At 46.6% G+C, this 16,044-nt stretch overlaps 1 protein-coding gene across 2 annotated transcripts in view; it reads right to left on the bottom strand.

Annotated features, from left to right (window-relative positions):
- Positions 1–3,322: 3,322 nt before the first annotated feature.
- The window catches only part of FANCA (FA complementation group A), a 42,929-nt gene continuing 30,207 nt past the window's right edge, over positions 3,323–16,044 (bottom strand). The window contains exons 22-42 of one of the 2 annotated variants that reach the window (XM_044270020.1): positions 15,312–15,416; positions 15,085–15,206; positions 14,939–15,009; positions 14,382–14,481; positions 14,112–14,281; positions 13,009–13,105; positions 11,310–11,492; positions 10,756–10,829; positions 10,547–10,675; positions 10,399–10,465; positions 8,763–8,911; positions 8,573–8,678; positions 6,946–7,005; positions 6,754–6,858; positions 6,564–6,676; positions 6,354–6,486; positions 6,138–6,194; positions 5,553–5,661; positions 3,692–3,758; positions 3,495–3,616; positions 3,323–3,424 (exon numbers count right to left, since the gene is read on the bottom strand). In XM_044270020.1, the coding sequence (XP_044125955.1) occupies positions 3,541–3,616; positions 3,692–3,758; positions 5,553–5,661; positions 6,138–6,194; positions 6,354–6,486; positions 6,564–6,676; positions 6,754–6,858; positions 6,946–7,005; positions 8,573–8,678; positions 8,763–8,911; positions 10,399–10,465; positions 10,547–10,675; positions 10,756–10,829; positions 11,310–11,492; positions 13,009–13,105; positions 14,112–14,281; positions 14,382–14,481; positions 14,939–15,009; positions 15,085–15,206; positions 15,312–15,416 (2,093 nt within the window). In that variant the 3' untranslated portion in view covers positions 3,323–3,424; positions 3,495–3,540. Of the gene's footprint in view, positions 3,425–3,494; positions 3,617–3,691; positions 3,759–5,552; positions 5,662–6,137; positions 6,195–6,353; positions 6,487–6,563; positions 6,677–6,753; positions 6,859–6,945; positions 7,006–8,572; positions 8,692–8,762; positions 8,912–10,398; positions 10,466–10,546; positions 10,676–10,755; positions 10,830–11,309; positions 11,493–13,008; positions 13,106–14,111; positions 14,282–14,381; positions 14,482–14,938; positions 15,010–15,084; positions 15,207–15,311; positions 15,417–16,044 lie in introns of those variants that run through there. The other variant, XM_044270021.1, reaches the window with a different exon arrangement.

Consider the following 16,044-nt stretch of genomic DNA (forward strand, 5'->3'; position numbering starts at 1 on the left):
TTCTATGGGAGTTACAAGAACAGCGTGAATCCTGGGGGTTGTAGATTTACAGCATCTAAAGTGCCGAAGGTTGCCGATCCCTGGATTAGGCTTTATTTAAATGGTTTGGTTTTCAGAAAATCCACATATATGAATAAACCGTACCTTGCTGAAAGGGGTTGTTTGGGATAAGCATCTGATTGCTGGATCCCTGTCCTCCCAGATGAACGGAGTGGTAGGTCACACATGACTATTTCTGCTCCATCCATTCTCTGTGGGATTGCTGGCGATGGTAGAGTGCTATCACCAGCAGATCCAGACAATGAATTGAGTGAAAGTTTTGTGAATCTGACCGACAGAAACCACTTAGATCTTAGTTCATCTTCTCATGATGGTTTGGTTCAATTTTATGGCGTGTGGCTGCATAGCCAGCTCGAAATGAGGACTTGAGGCTTGTAAGTAACAGGAGTGGGAGAACCCAATTAAACCTGGCATACTGCCTGGTTGGAATTGATCATTCTAATCCGCAGGATCAATCCGACCAAGCAATATGTCTGGGTGCTCCTTAAAGGGAACCTGTCATCAACTTTATGCTGAGACAGGTGAGTTGATTTCAGCGGTCTGTCATTTAAAAGTAAGTGGTCGCTGAGAACCAACATCACTATCATTGCAGACTGGGCCTGGAAAAGAGTCACGGCCACCTGAGAAGAGTCCTGGTTATTCATAAATCCCTGCTCTCCTGCTGATGACTGACTGTCTTCTATGTAGTTTTCTCCCTTTCTCTCTAGGAGAGAACTGCCAATCATCTGCAGATGGGTGAGAAAGCAGGAATAACCAGGACTCTTCTCAGGTAGATTTGACTCTTTTCACGCCCTGTGCTGCAATGATTATGATGCTGGTTCTCAGCAACCACTTACCTTTAGCTCATGAGCGACACAGCGCTGAAATCAAGCATTTCTGTCACTAGTTTGTGCTGCCCTCAGTGAGGTCAGCATAACAGTGATGACAGGTTCCCTTTAAAGGGGTTGTCTGTTTTCCTATGTCCTATATTTTAGATTGACTCCCGCAGATAGATCAATATCCGAAAAGAGAAAAGCCCTTAAAAGGGGTATTTCCAGATTTTCACACTGATTTCTCGTCAATATCTGATCTGCAAGGGCACCCACGCTGAACAGCTTCTCCCAAGTAGCTCTGGTGTCAGAACTACACAGCCCCATCCATTACACAATGGGTGGAACTCTAGTTATAGCACCGGAGCTACTGCCAAACAGCTAATCAGTGGGGATGTAATACCGCAGTCGATCAGATAGTCATGGCCTATTGTGGGGGTAGGCCATCAATAGTAAAATTCTGGACTACCTCTTTAGGAGTTTTTAGGTGGGTGAAAATGGACCTAAGTAGATTTAGAGCTCAAGTAAAGTTCATGTATTAGAAGAGATCAGGCTCCTTAGATAGGTCTTCATCATATGATCGTTGGAGAACGTTCCTCAGCAGCGCTGCGAGCTCCGGGTCCTTGTCCTCCCAGGAATCCGCCATCTGCACAATATACATAAGTCACTGTATGGCAACATGTGCTGTTATCACTAAAAGAACTATATAACGGTTATGCTTAAAGGGGTTGTCTCACTTCAGTAAATAGCATTATGCAGAGAAAGTGAATACAAGGCACTTCCTAATGTACTGTGATTGTCCATATTGCCTCCTTTGCTGGCTGGATTAAATTTTCTGTCGCATTATACACTGCTTGTTTCCAGAGGTTAGGACCACCTCTGCAGCTCTGATAAGAGGTGGCCATGATGGGAGCTGCTGCACACTCCCCCGGTCCGGGTAACCAGAGAGGCCGGAGCAAGCACAACCACCGCTGAAGGAAGCAATACGGACAATCACAGAGGTTAAACGGGTTGTCCAGGGTTACAAAATATTTTTTGCCAGAAACAGCACCACACTCGGGTCCTGGGTGTTGCTGTTGCAATTTATCATCATTTCATTAAAGGGAATCTGACACTACATGACTCATTATAAAAGATGCATTCTGGGATTCTGATCCAAAGGTTTTTATGCCCTACTTGATTGGTGCCTTGGGTACTGAGAAATGCTGCTTTTTATAATATGCAAATGAGCTGTTTGGTGCAACGAGGGCATCATCATTGCACCTTCTCCTCAGTGCTGCCAGACCCCTACCAACTTTGTGTCACAGGGCCAAGTAGTGATGTCATCTCGCCGGCCTGTGTTTCGGGAATCAGTAAGATTACATCTCCACTGCCTGGCCAGACTGGCGCTGCTGGGGCAACAGTGAAGCCCTCGGTGTACCAAACCTCTCATTTGCATATTAAAAAGGACCATTTCTCAGCGGCACCAATCAGGAAGGGGACAAAAACATTTGGATCAAGATACCATAACTGATCCAACAGTGGTCTTGCTTTCATATTAATCCCTTTAGGAACGCTGTCATACATGAATAGCAGAAGTCCGGGATTTAAATATGGCGCCTACTTGCAAGCATGGCATGCGCCACAGCAGACAGCCGTAGCTAATGTCCGATTAGTGATAACACAGACGTGCAGAGATTGGGGAAGCCATTCAGTCTTTGTAATAGCCTGGGTCTCTCTGAAGGATCCCATGTTATTACAGCTGTATTTCCTATGTAGGCCTGCAGGTGGCAGAGTTCCCTTGGAACATAGTGAATCATACACTGCAGTGGTAATTCATTGCAGTTTAAAGAGGACCTTTCATAAGTATCAGGGTATGTAGGGCATACAGCGGGGATCTAATAGTGCTTACTATTTTTTCTGGGCACCGCTGTGGCCCCCTGTTAAATTCTCCCGCCCTGTATGCTAATTTTCGCATCGGTACAAGGAGGAGGAGACTGCCCTGTTTCTCAATGGGCATCTCCTTCTCCCTGGCTGTTCCACGGTCCAATCGTAGTGGAGAACGTCACACCCAGGGACAAAAAATATATATAAACTCAACCTTCTTAAATATTTTTAAAAATGCCAATCACCACCCTTTCCACATAGACAAAGATCATAGGCCGTGTCCCAATACACCCAAACTATTAAAATATGGCGGATTTGGAAAAAGTGTTCAAAGCCACGCAACCCACTAAACTGTACAGAAGTAACTATACCCCACACAAAGGCTACTGGAGCAGTAATGGTCCATATGAAAAGGAGGGGTTGCCCTGCTCTGCTGTAATGAGAAGGCCTGCAACTCCCACGGATCTTTTTGTAAATGAAGGGCAGATGTGGCTGAAGCTGTGTCTCGTGCAGATTTTGCCCGGGAATGTAACCCTACACATTGCAAAAGATTTAGGCGGTGGCTGCTGCCATTAGATGTATCTTACCTGAGGAAGGCGGAATCTGAATACTCCACTGGGCGGTGGGCACTTCCGTATACAGTTTAGCAGGAACTGGTGGCCATTGCTGAAAACCTCATTGGTGTCCATCTGAAGACACAATAAGTAGAATAAGCCATAATTTCTGGACGTGGAGTCCCCACTGGCCTGATTATTGTACCTGATCCAGGAGAGGATTTCCATCAAGAAAGAGCTTGCCAAATCCGTCATACATCTCCGAGGGCAAAACACACAAAGTCCTGCTGCACCTCTGCCCTCGCCAGTGGAAGACGAGCAGCCAAACTGTAAGTAGAAAGAGAAATGTAAAAGGCGTCTACAGAGGGGAGAATACGCCCTCCCTGCTGCCAGAGAACTCACCTGAAGAAAGCCAGCGGGAGCAGGTTACAGAACTCGGCAGAGGCCGCCTGATGAAGAACCGTCATATCTGAGAGCAAGTGAATTTATACGAGTCATCTCCTCCTGGTCACAGGTAACTCTTAGATCCTCTGTCCTAAAGAGGTTCTCCGGGAATTAAGAAAATACCTAAATATGACTTTATTATAAATATATTCCCAAATACCTTTCATTAATTATGATGGCTTGTTTTGTCTGGGGAGCAATCATTAGGAGAAATGGCCAGCCGTCCTATTAGTGCACACAAAACCTGTCCTAATCACACAGCCACGTCTCATCATGAACTCCATTCCTACAGAGATTAGGCTGAAGATCATAATAAACTGTATTCAGGATCATAATCCCTGACATGTAGAGAGTAGGAGGCGGCAGCTCTTTAGCTCAGTGCTCTGAAGTAACTTGTCCTCCTGTGTGATTAGGACAGGTTTTGTATGTAGTAATAGGACAGGCGGCCATTTTATTTCTCCTAATGATTGCTCCCCAGAGAAAACCAGCCATTATAACTAATGAAAGGTATTTGGGAATTTATTTATAATAAAGTAATATTTATGTATTTTCATTTTCTCAATTCCTGGAGAACCCCTTTAAGTGATGAGGACTCTTCGCTTCTGGTTCTATAGGTTTATGTTAGTAAGGGTCTATTGCCATATGGTATGTAAATGTGGTCATATCAGAACTGCAGGAGAGGGGCTCCCTGAAACGCCATTTGGGGACTAAATACACTCAGGTATTCTACATCCACATATACTAGACATCTAGAACTTTTTTCACGTTATAAAAATGTATATTTGTTTATTTTTTTAGGCCACAATCTGGAGTGGGTAGACAGAAAAGATCATGTATAAGGCCTCTTTCACACATCAGTGTGCAGTCCATGGTCTCCACGGACCTCTCCCGAATCCATTGACTTTAAAGGGAACTTGTCACCTCAAAAACGCATATAAAACCGCCAGCATAGTAGCATCCAGTCTGTTAATAATAATATGTTTGATCCGGTAATCTAATGCTCCATAGATTCAAAACACAATGTTTTAAGCGCCATCTTGCCAGTCAGCTCGAAGTCAAGGAGGCAGCGGCTTCCTTGCTTCAAGTCTAGCTAAGCATGCCCCCTAACCGTCCCCTCTTTTGTTACATTGATAGCCTGCAGTGCGGCCGGGATTGCACAAGTCTCGCGCGTGCGCTCCTTGGTTAAGCGCGATCCTGTTTCCGGCTGCCGCTGTTAGTCAGGTTTCAGCGGCACACTGCGCATGCGCGAGACTTGTGCAGTCCCGGCCGCACTGCAGGCTGTAAGTCTAATAAAAGAGGGGACGGTTAGGGGGCCTGCTTACCTTGACTTCAAGAAAGGAAGCCACTGCCCCCTTGACTTCAAGTTGACTGGCAAGATGGCGCTTACAACATCATTTTATGAATCTATGGAGCATCCGATTACCGGATCAAACATATGATTATTAACAGACTGGGGGCTACTATGAGGCAATGCTGGCGGTTTTTGAGGTGACAGGTTCCCCTTAATGTTTGTATTCACACAACAGACACATGCACTATTTTCTCTGTGATTACAGATCCCTCACTCACATTGTCTGGGTCTGTAAAACACGAATGACACACAGAGGCCAGAAAACGGATGAACCACCGACCATCTTGTCACGGATGTTAATTACAGACGTGTGGAAGAGGCCCTAATGTTTCCATCATACTTTTCTGTTTAGAACCCAGTCGCAGGGAGAACGTTGCCTAAGGCCTCATTCAGACGGCTGTAATGCGACCACGGATCCTGAACCGCAGTGTGATGAGGGCGTCGCACAGGTCCAGTTTCCCCACTCACGCTTTTCCTTTGTGGGCTGGAAGGCCGTCACCCAGCTGCCGCCTCTTTCTTCCAGACAATCGATAATATACAGACAACGGTCAAGCACTTTTTTGGGTCTTTCTCCTCCCTAAAGACAAATGCATTATACATTTAATCAAATGTTAGGGTCCCACTAGGACACAACCCCTGCCCACAGGTCCTCGGACAAGAGGCTACAATCACACACGCCGTTCTGTGTCCGTTTTTTTTTCTGCCAAGGCAATATATAGGAAGAGCTTACACTCCTTCCTGGATCTGCTTGTAGCTTGGGATAAAAGCTGCACCAAAAGTTGCATGTGCGTTTCCAGACGATAAGCAGTTCTCCAGGTTCTGAATGTTCTCCAGGTTCTGTATCAATTCCTCGTGGTTTTCAAAATCTCTGCTTCTTGTAATCCAATGGGAGACCTCACTTTGGCTTGTGACCGAGTCTCCTGTGTGATCAGCGTGACCTCCTCCATTACATTACAGCAGAGAACCACAAGGAATTCATACATAAAGTGTATACAAGGAATAAAGCTTGATTTGCCGAAACCCTAGAATATTAGTCAAAATCAAGTCCCTCACCTTCAGTATCGCAGAGATGAGATCCATAACGGAGAAAAACAGCAAAAAATCCAACATCTGCAGGGAAAATGGGAAATCGTTTTGCTGATACGTTGCTGCTTCCTTCATTTTGGTTGAAGCGTTATGAAAACTGGCGCAACCCAAGTTTTTCTAAATCTCCCCATAATGTGTGTCTGATAAATCCCGTTTTACAGTAAGTCGTTGCATTCTTCTCACCTGCACAGCATTCCTGCCCAGTACTTGTAAAACGCCCTCATGTCCCATTTTTTTCCTGATGGTGAAATGCAGGACGGCAGCCGAGAGCCACGTGGTGTGAGTCAGGGGCAGAGAAGTGTCACGTGTGAGGCCTCTGAAGGACAAGACCAGACAGATAAGTGGTGGGTCGTCACTTCCAGCACCACACGTCCCAGCATCTCAAACGCTCACCTGTCCACGTCGCTCTGAATTTCCCTCAGGGTCTCAATCTCTTTGGGCAGGTTCCCTCCGAGTAGACAGCTCCACTGACCATCGATGGCCGGACCCAGCTTTGGCCACCAAAGCTATAAAACAGATGGAAGTCATTTTCCAGTTGGACAAGGACTTACCTGAGATTATTCCCTTCATCGGCCGGACATACCGCAGCAGAGGTCAGGATGATGGGACATTGGGAATGAGCTGCGCAGAGTATGGCGTTCACAGCCCCTCTCGGATCCCCACACTGTGTACTGGCCCCCAGGAGACCCTGAAGAGGAGCAAAAAACGCTACATGCAAACACCAGCAACAAAGAATATTTGCTCACAACATGACAAAGCATAACTTCTGCCTTACCCGAAAAAAGTGAGCCGTGATGTCATACGGTAGAGCGCACCCGCACTGACCAAGGTTTTTCTGTAACATGAGGGAGACGTCATATTCCATGGCCTACAGGCAATCCATGGGTGCAGTTCAGGTTAATTTAGTGGATTATTATCTCACCAGTTCAAATAGGAAAAAAAAGGTTTTGCACATCAATATAAAATCCATTTTTTTATTTAAAAAAAATAATAAATAGCGCGATGCAGCAGCACCGCCAACATGTTTCTGACAGATGTGCTTAATCATCAGAACCTGATAAAACACATGCATCCAATGGGATCAAACTACATGAAGCCTCATCATTCCGGAGGCAGAGCTATCCACCTGCCATGAAGGAAACAGAAACCTGGACATAGGAATCAATGGAGATATCAAGGGAAAAAATAAAATCCCCAGTTTAGTAGATATATAACAAATCACATCAATTGGAATATCTTGTGTCTAACTTTAGTATCCAAAATGCCTCCCGTAGCAGCATTTTTTTTCCATTTCCCAGCCCGTAAAGGACATTTAACCCATTATAGACCAGAATTTGTAAAATAGTCTGTAGAACATGTAAATCAATGAAGTGCCTGGCGGCTCCTGAAGCGGCGCCAGATTTCTTATTAATATAAGATAGATGTTCAGATATACGTTTGAGTTTTCTAGTAGTACAGATCACAAATAACATATACAATGTGAGGAGAGTCCCAATCGATAAAACTATTAATCATGAAAGTGTCCCTAATGCTGGGCGTTTTAAACGCTTATCTGCACATATGACACCGACCAACCCCACAATTAAAGAAACCCTTTTGACGGAGCCAAGTTCTATTGACGCTGCTCCCTTCATGGCAGGTGGATAGCTCTGCCTCCGGAATGATGTTGCTTCGTGTAGTCTGATGCTATTGGATGACTATGTGCTTTTAACAGGTTCTGATGATTTGCATGTTATGCCATGATTAAAGGGGTTGTCTCATCTGAGACAATGGGGGCATATTGCTAGGATATGCCCCCATTATCCGATAGGTGAGGGTCCTGCCGCTGGGACCAGCACCTATATCGAGAACGGAGCCCCGCAAAGTGGTGGCTGGAGCACTCCGGTCCGACCACCACCAAGCGCTCTGCCCATAGAAGTGAATAAGAGCACACCGCGCATGACCGGCCTCCGCTCCCATTCACTTCTATGGGCCCGATGGAAATGGCTGACTGTTTTCGGCGGCCCCATAGAAATGAATGGAGGGTGGCTGCACATGCACAGTGCACCCTCCAACACTTTCAGGGCTCCGTTCTTGGGATAGGTGCAGGTCCCAAAGATGGGACCTGCTCCTGTCAGACAATGGGGACATAACCTAGCAATATTCCCCCATTGTCTTAGCGGAGACAACTCCTTTAAGGACATTTGTCTGACATGGTGGCGATGCTGCTGCATGTTGCTATTTTTTCATACTTTTTAAATAAAATAATTGGATTTTACTTTGACATGTGGAAACCCTTTTTTCCTATTTGGACTATCTTGCAGAATTCAGCAAGTGTTTCCTGCAGCGATGCACTTGGGACACTCGGTGGACATTATTAACTGAAGCGTAGGTGGGCTCCATTCATATTATTTGTATCTCACCAATTCCTGGTTGACAAATTTGAAGAAGTCCTCACAGTCTAGACTGGTGTTGCCCATCTTGGAGGATGCGCTGATCAGGAACGTAGATGGGAGTCCCAGCAGAATCCTACATACAAAGACTTGAAGCCTCAGTCACCTGGCAGTGCTGTCCGTGAGAGCCCTCTGCCCATTACCCTCAGCGAGCCCCTACCTGGAACACATGGCAAGTTCTCTTTGTCTTGTGAGCCGGGCGCTCGTTCTGCTGTCCGAGGATTCTTCTAATCTTCGATGGAAGACTTTGAAAATGAAAGCCATCCGTCTACGATTACATGACTCAGTGAGCAAATCACAGACTAATTCCTGAATGATAAGAGGGAAACAAAGCATTCATTAAAATACAGATACAGTGAATAAACGTATAGGCAGAGCGTTCTGGGGCAGGGGTCCTGTAGAGGGGTTCTCCGCTTAGGACAATCCCTTTTTGTTAGTAAGCAGATTACAAGATGTCCCACTTTTGGATGCAATTCCTCCGCAGCGTGACCATAGGAGAATTGAGGTATTACATGGTTCCTATTGATTACAATGGGTTGCCCATGTATTGCAATGATTTGCTTGGTCCTCCAGTTGCTCGCTGGTCTGGCTAAAGGCTCATGCAAACGGCCGTAGTTTTCGTCCGCATCCGATCTGCATTTTTTGCGGATCAGATATGTGCCCATTCATCTAAATGGGGGCAACGAAAGATGCAGACAGCACACAGGTCTGTTAGTCCGTTCCGTGGCCCCGCAAAAAAAATGGAAAATGTCCTATTCTTGTCCATTTTTTGTGGACAAAGATAGGACATTTCTGCAGTAGAGAAAAATAGCGTCAGGCTCTTGGCCGTATCAGTGTTTTGCAGATCGTCGATTTGCGGACCACAAAAACAGATACATAAAGGAGAACAGAGGACCTTCCTACCTTACGATTTGTAACTCTGAATAGGTTATCAGCTCGGGTCCAACACCCGGGACCCCCACAATCAGCAGTCTGAGAAAGCCTGCGCCTTCTAGCTGCTCACCCTAGGTCGGTGATGTCACAACTATCGGTCATGTGGCCTAGGAGCAGCTCAGTGAATGGGGTAAGGAGCAAGAAGGAGGCTTCTCAAACAGCTGATCGGCGGGGGTCCCGGGTGTCAGACCTCCACCAATCAGATACTGATGACCTTTTCAGAAGATTGGTAGTCAGATAACCCCTTTAAAGGGAACCTGTCACCAGGATTTTGTGTATAGAGCTGAGCACATGGGTTGCTAGATGGCCGCCAGCACATCTGCAATACCCAGTCCCCATAGCTCTGTGTGCTTTTATTGTGTAAAAAAAAAACGAGTTTGATACATATGCAAATTAACCCAAGATGAGTCCTGTATGTGAGATGAGTCAGGGACAGGACTCATCTCAGGTTAACTTGCATATGTATTAAATCTTTTTTTTGACACAATAAAAGCACACAGAGCTATGGGGACTGGATATTGCGGATGTGCTTTTTTGAGGCGTTTTTGTATTTTGGAAACGTGCATCGTACGCAAGTTCTTGCTATTGACCACAGAGGCGTACAATGAAAAACAGAGGTGGTACGCGCGACAATACACCCCAAAGAAGCTCCTGTACTTCTTTGGGCGTATGGCGTTTTACAGCGCGTTCGTACGCGCTGTAAAACGCTCAGGTGAGAACCATGCCCATAGGGAAACATCGGTTTTTGCCTGTTGAGCGTTTTACAGCGTGTAGGAATGCGCTGTAAAACGCTCAGGTGTGAACCTAGCCTAAGGGACTGCCGAAGATAGCCATACCCCGTTCGTATCCTATCAAGAACCTACCTGTAAACGACATAGGATGTCAGCAATCCCTGTGCGAGTCGGACGACTGCCTGCGCTAGATTCAGATCTACAAGAAATAAGTGATCAGGACTTCTAATATAATATACAGACCCGTTCCTCCTGTGATAGGACCGATGACACTTCTCACCTGCAGCAAAATTCTAGCACAGCATCAACCACTATGGAACATGCAACCTCCAGGTCGTTTCCACAGCCGCCCTTTACAGAAGATTCAGAGATAAAGCAGGAATTCAAAGCCCAGCGTTGGTATTCTTGCCTGCAGAGAGTGCACAGGTCGTCAGGCGGAGACAGCATCTGGCGGAGACATGTCATCCATGGTTACTGCCAGACACTTACCTCTCGGTGTCGCATAAAGGATCGTTATCCAAACCCAGGTTCATCTCCCACAGCAGCCAATCTCTGAAAGATAACTGCAAGCGAGGGAGACACTATCACTATACGTAAAAGATATCTTTGGCCCCCATTAGAGCTCTGAAAAACGCGCTCTTTTTCATAACACGTGCTGTATTTTTAGTGGCATTTTTTTTGCAAAACAAATGTGTGGAGGGCGTTTATTTTGTTTTTTTTCACGCGGCTTTTCCCTGTAGAGAAGGGGAAGGTAATACGTCGAAGGCTTTAACATGCGACCAGATACAGAAAACGGCACCGTGCAAAAGCAGCTTGTAGGCCCCTGCATTTCATATTTCCCACTTCATATCTAGAGCCGAAATAATGCGCCAAACAAACAAAAACAAATGTGCAAAAAAATGCCACTAAATTCGCAAAACTGCTGAAAAAAACGCCCCAAAATAGCTGTATGCGTTTTCAGCCCTATAGGAATAATGGAAGTCAAATATTATCATCCGGCTTTTCCAGAGACATTTCTATGTTTGCAGTCACTGAATACTGACCTGGAAGGTGTCCTCTGCTAGCAGCCGCTGTAAGTGACTCTGGCGCCAGAGGGCGACCGCCACTTCCTTCCAGCCTGATGAAGGAAAGAGCAATGAGCGGCAAAGTGCAGGGGTATCCTTTTCCTCCTCCATCAACCCTTCCTCTCTGGCTTCCAGGACCAGCCTGGGCAAGAGATGTTGTAGCTGTGATAAAAATGGCAGAATTTACAGACTGTAACGCATTGCCCCAATGCCAGCCGTGCAGCGCTGTGGTACTGTGCCCTCTGCAGAGAGATAAGACAAGCGGAAAAGTACAGACAAGAAGAGGAGCAGTGCGGCCACACGTCCAAATGCAAAACGGACGCAAGGACAAATCGCACGCGGTAGGGGTTCCCGAGGTCGGAAAATGATAACATACCCTAGAAATAGAAAACCCCTTTAAGGCTACTTTCACACTAGCGTTCGGGCGGATCCGTTCTGAACGGATCCGCTCATATTAATGCAGACGGAGGCTCCGTTCAGTACGGATCCGTCTGCATTAATAACTTTAAAAAAATTCGCAAGTGCGCAAGTGCGAAAGTAGCCTGCGCGGATCCGTTCAGACTTTCAATGTAAAGTCAATGGGGGACGGATCCGCTTGAAGATTGAGCCACATTGTGGCATCTTCAAACGGATCCGTCCCCTTTGACTTACATTGAAAGTCTGGACGGATCCGCACGCCTCCGAACGGCCAGGCGGACACCCGAACGCTGCAAGCAGCGTTCAGCTGTCCGCCTGTCCGTGCGGAGGCGAGCGGAGCGGAGGCTGAACGCCGCCAGACTGATGCAGTCTGAGCGGATCCGCCTCCATTCAGACTGCATCAGGGCTGGACGGCTGCGTTCGGGTCCGCTCGTGAGCTCCTTCAAACGGAGCTCACGAACGGAAACCCGAACGCTAGTGTGAAAGTAGCCTAAATGATTAATAAAAACATGCAGGGACAGACGTGCTGCTCAGCTGTCCAGTGTACCCAATGTATGTGTGGGACCGTTTGATCGTTTTTTGTTTTTTTTCAGTTTCTGGTGGGAGGCAAGGTAATCAAAAATCAATTCCAACTTTTTTTTTTAACAGTGTTCACTGTGAGGTTTAAATAACGGGGTACTCTAATAGATCGGTTTGTGGATGACACCAATTCTAAATATGAAATGAGAAAGGGGACTTTTTTTTTTTTTTTTTTTTTTTGAAATTTTCTAAAATTTATTTTTTAAAGTTTCTAAAAAAAACTTTTTTTTTAGCCCCCTTAAGGGACCTGAATATGCAATCTTTAGATCAATTGTACTATGCACTGCAATACTCCTGTAATACAATGCACAGTCATTCTGACAGGCAGAATATATTAGTGGCTAGGACATGGCAGCCTTTAAAGGGGCCCCTGGCTGCCATGCCAAGTACTCGGCACCCTGCAATTGGGATAAACTGCTGGGATCTGAGCCATCTCCGATCATGGAGGTTAGAGTTGGGGGCCTGCTGTGTAATGGTGCACACCCGATGTGCTATTACAGCTCAGTGACGTAATATTGTCTCCATCTGCAGACAACTTTGGTTACCCATGCCCATCATATTCTGCTGCTCTGCAGAGTACAGGGAATTACACCAGGTTTATTCTGCACACAGCGGAATTAGCAGATACAGCCAAATGATAGTTTTATGGAAGTTTACTTTCTAATCAAACACTAGAAATTACCTTACGCATGAATAAGGGGGGGATGCAGTCCAGTGAAGCCCCAGGGGAGAGCAGGGGGAACCTGCAGCAGGCATAGGAAACTGCTGCTGTGCAAAACCTGAAAGAAAAAAAGACTGAGCGGTCTGCACCATGTGGCCCCTCCAGCAGATGCAGAACTACATCTCCTAGGGCCACAGGGTGCAGGTCAATGCCTACCCTGCCTCGCCTGAGTTTGCTGACCCCTATCATAAGTGATGCACTCTTTATAGGGATTAAAGGGCAGCTGTCAGCAGTTTTGTACCTATGACACTGGTTGACCTGTTACATGTGCACTTGGCAGCTGAAGGCATCTGTGTTGGTCCCATGTTTATATGTGTCCGTATTACTGAGAAAGGATGTTGTATTATATGCAAACGAGCCTCTAGGACAGGGGTGCACAACCTGCAGCCCGGGGGCCACATGCGGCCCTTGATACCATTCTGTGCGGCCCCCAACCATCTAATAACAGACATGTATGTCTATGTCTTGTGGCTGCTCACATGTATTTTTCCCATTAGATAGGAGTCCCAGAACTGTAACCAGACATTAATGGTAAATACCATATGTTCAATCGGCCATAAATAGTTTTTCAGTTGTTAATACCCCTTTAAATTAAAATTTCGTCCCTCGTCATTGGTTCAGTCTGGCAATGTGGCCCCCGACCAGGAAACGTTGTGCACCCCTGCTCTAGGAGCAACAGGGGCGTTGTCATTACACCTAGAGGCTCTGCTCTCTCTGCAACTGCTGTGCCCTCTGCACTTAGATCTGCAGAGCCAGGCAGGTGTGATGAGGTTTACACTGCCTGGTCCTGTCAATTAAAGTGCAGAGTACGCGTCTGTGGCAGAGAGAGCAGAGCCTCTAGGTGTAACGGCGACGCCCCCGTTTGTATATATTAAAACATAATTTTTCTCAGTAATGCGGGCACATATGAACATGGGACCAACACAGATGCCTTCAGCTGCCAAGTGCACATGTAAATGGCCAGTGTCATAGGGACAAAACTGCTGACAGATGCCCTTTAATGTCATAAGTGATAATTGTGGAGACTACAGTTTCAGATGAGCTCAGAGGCACAGAGCACTCACCTGAGAATTAGAGAGACGGAATTAAGGCATCGGGGGTTCAGTACCAGCTCCCAGAACTTTTCTAATGCATTCTCTTCTAGGTTTGGGGTTGTAAGTGACGCCCGACACTCGTGGAGGTGAACAGAGAAAACAGCAAGTCCAACCACATGCGGATCTTTCAGGAGTTCTGCCTATAATTCAGCCATGTATAGAAGGGAGAAATATACCCCAGTGTTACCCCCAAGTCACGTCAGAACCTCATATCTACAATCTCATATCTACAAGACTCACCTGCTGGCATAAGAGCTGCAGCGTCCTGCTCAGCATGGCATGGAGGGCCCGGGGATGACCACACAGCATCTTCACATACAAGGAGGGCCAGGGTCCTTGTCTGCAGAGGTCACACAGCCCAAAAGTAAAGTCTTAAAGGGGGTTCATGCAGTAATAGGCAATTTTAGAAACTTTCTAATTTGCAGCATCTCTGCTTACTGTCAGTGCATGGAAACTTTACATCCACCACGTGCACCATGTCTTACAGCTGAGAGTTAGTTATAATTGTATCTGGTCGAGGCAACCATTTGCAAGCTGAACAGCCTGGCCTGATACACTGTAACAAACTATCAGTACAGAAGAGTTGACAGAGCAATGTCCAGACTGGACAGAGTTAATGTGCCACGATTCCAATAGACAATTGTGCCAACTGTCCATGACGGGGGCAGCAGACATTTTTTCTAGCAATCATCACGTGACATCTCATTTCTCGCAGAGCCCCATGTGCGCTGGAAGGGGGCAGTGGAGGTAGAGGCGTCACTGAGGGGCTCCTGTCTGCTGCCATACGTAGGTATTACCTGTCGGGGGGATTGGTGCTGGAGGCGGCCATGACACACTGGCAAAAGGATGTGAGAAGCAAATCGGCAACCTGCAAAGGAATTGAATACTAAGGTAAAGTTCAGAGACAAGAACTTGAGAGAAGACGATGAAAACACCAGCTCACCGCCAGCTCCTGCGGCTCCAGCTCCTCCACAGACTGCGACATGGTGGGAACAGCGTCCACGCTGGGGCTCTCCATTACGGACGCCAGTCTGTCAGAAATCACGGCCATGTGAGAGGAGATCTCTGAGCGGAAAGACATTGATTAGACAGTTATGCAGGAGAATCGGGGACAAGAGAGACACATTCAGTGCAGGAGGACACAGCCATAGACATCTGCTCATCACACACCATCGTATCGCTTTGGATCTGTGACGAAGGGTCTCAGCTGCCACAGGGCTGCCTGTAACCTGGCCACGGGCTCCTCGTTCAGAGACACATCCATCTTCTCATTTCCTAATGGGAGGAATTCAGGAGCGGCGTCAGACATCTCCCAGATCCAAAGAAAAACACGTAGAACGTACATGTGCTTAACCCCACGATAACCAATGACGTATATGCACATCACTGGACACATGGGCATGTATGGAGCGGAGCCTGCTCAGTGTGCGGCGGGTTCCAGCACTGACACCTGCTAGGTTCAGAATTATCCCTCAGATGCTGCGGTCAATAGTGACTAAATTCGAAAAAAAAAAGGAAGGTCAACCTCCGCAATTACGGACAAGAATAGGCAGTTCTATGGGGGGTACCGGCCGGGTGTATTGCGGACCCGCAATACACTACAGACGTGTGAATGGACCCTTAAATTGTCTCGGTCCTGAACGGGTTAATGGAAGATGACATAACAGCTCCCATGTCTGGTAAGGATCCACTACGGCATAAAGGCGGCACTTTTTCCCAATACACGACATAGCGCACATCCCCTAATCACTATTCAACTTTCTACTTTTTGTTGCAACTCATCGCGGTTTTCAAGATCTCTGCTTGCTGTCTGTAAGGAGAGACATTCTTGGTTACAGCAAGAAACTAGAAATCTGTCAAGACCTAATACATGAAGGTTCACCACCGTTGTACTCAGTCTAGG

This window comes from Bufo gargarizans, chromosome 10, assembly GCF_014858855.1.
Source record: "Bufo gargarizans isolate SCDJY-AF-19 chromosome 10, ASM1485885v1, whole genome shotgun sequence".
NCBI classification, from domain to species: Eukaryota; Metazoa; Chordata; class Amphibia; order Anura; family Bufonidae; genus Bufo; species Bufo gargarizans.